At 41.8% G+C, this 1,501-nt stretch overlaps 1 protein-coding gene across 1 annotated transcript in view; it reads left to right on the forward strand.

The window, feature by feature from the left end:
• Positions 1 to 819, forward strand: part of Nfu1 (NFU1 iron-sulfur cluster scaffold) — a 27,992-nt gene extending 27,173 nt beyond the window's left edge. Inside the window, exon 8 of the mRNA XM_005364810.2 lies at positions 677 to 819. Within this exon, the coding sequence (XP_005364867.1) occupies positions 677 to 724 (48 nt within the window). The 3' untranslated portion in view covers positions 725 to 819. The remainder of the gene's footprint in view (positions 1 to 676) is intronic.
• Positions 820 to 1,501: the final 682 nt, after the last annotated feature.

The following is a 1,501-nucleotide window of genomic DNA, read 5'->3' on the forward strand; positions in this document are numbered from 1 at the left end:
ACACACCCATCAATACCATCCTCATCACACACACACCCATCACACAACACCCATCATACACACCCATCATACACACCCATCATACACACCCATCATACACACCCATCACACACACACACCCATCATACCATCCCCATCACACACACCCATCACACACACCCCCATCATACCATCCTCATCACACACACACCCATCACACAACACCCATCATACACACCCATCATACACACCCATCATACCATCCCCATCACACACACCCATCACACACACCCCATCGTACACACTCCCATCACACCACTCCATCACACACACCTCCACACACACACCCATCACAAACACCCCATCACACACACACACCCCCATCACACACACACAGTTTTCTAAAAAGGTAAAAATAAATTCCATTACTCTTTTCACTGAAGAATATGAGCCATTCATTGTCTTTGAGGTGAGGAAAAGGGTCTAGTTCTTTTATACGTATTTAATTACTTTTATTATCTGAGGATCCCAGGTTCTGATGGGATCCTGTGCTGCGGGCTGTTGATTGCATCCTTGCTCTTGTAGTGCTGTGCATTGTCATGGGCTATTTCAGGCAGGCGAGTGACGTGCATATCAGGAAAGTAACATTGTCTAATGTTTCCTTAACTCTTGAATTTCTTTTGTTTTCTGGCTTTAGGTGATGGATGACGAATCAGATGAAAAAGAAGCAAATAACCTTAAATAATCTGCATTTTCTTTTGCTGCAACCTTTGGACTTAACTGTACAGAGTCTGTATTGATCTCTGCTCTAGAAGTTGATTAATAAAACGTTTCCTTCCTCCAGAATGATATAAATATCATTTGCTTCACCTCCCAAGTTATTTATACCATCTTGAGTCATCGTCCACACTCGTGGATTTTATCCAGGGCTATTTTTATTTCTACTCCTCATCTTTCTGGTTCTCCCTTTGCATGCTGTGTGAAGCAGCTTAAAATACATTTCCCATTTAACTCATTTACATATTTTATATACAGAAATAAGTAGAAAGAATGCTTTAAAATATCCTAAAATGACTTAGTTTTTTCTATGAGATACTCAAAATTATTTTTTGCTGAAGATTTTAGTTTATTAAAAAAAAAGTGCCAGGCAGTCATAGTCCACATCTTTAATCCCAGCACTTGGGAGGCAGAGGCGGACGGATCTCAGTTCCAGGCCAGCGTGATCTACAGAGTGTGTTCCAGGACAGCCAGGACTGTTATACAGGAAAAACCCTGTCTTTTTCTTTTTAAAAAAGAAAAAATAATAATTCTGATTTAAAATGGTAGCTGTTAAGTAGCCTGAGTGTGAGAGCCTATAATGCCATGAGAAGCACAAAGAGCCGTCCACTAAGTGTGGACATGGGGAAGCAGAGTGGGCTGAGTGCCTGGGCCAGCCCAGAGCAGCCCATGGAAAGCTTAGCTCATGAGCCTGGCCTCCCTGTTGAGCCTCTATCATGAATTCTGAATTGCTACATTCTAACCA

This window comes from Microtus ochrogaster, unplaced genomic scaffold (genome assembly GCF_000317375.1).
Source record: "Microtus ochrogaster isolate Prairie Vole_2 unplaced genomic scaffold, MicOch1.0 UNK1, whole genome shotgun sequence".
Classification (NCBI taxonomy): Eukaryota; Metazoa; Chordata; class Mammalia; order Rodentia; family Cricetidae; genus Microtus; species Microtus ochrogaster.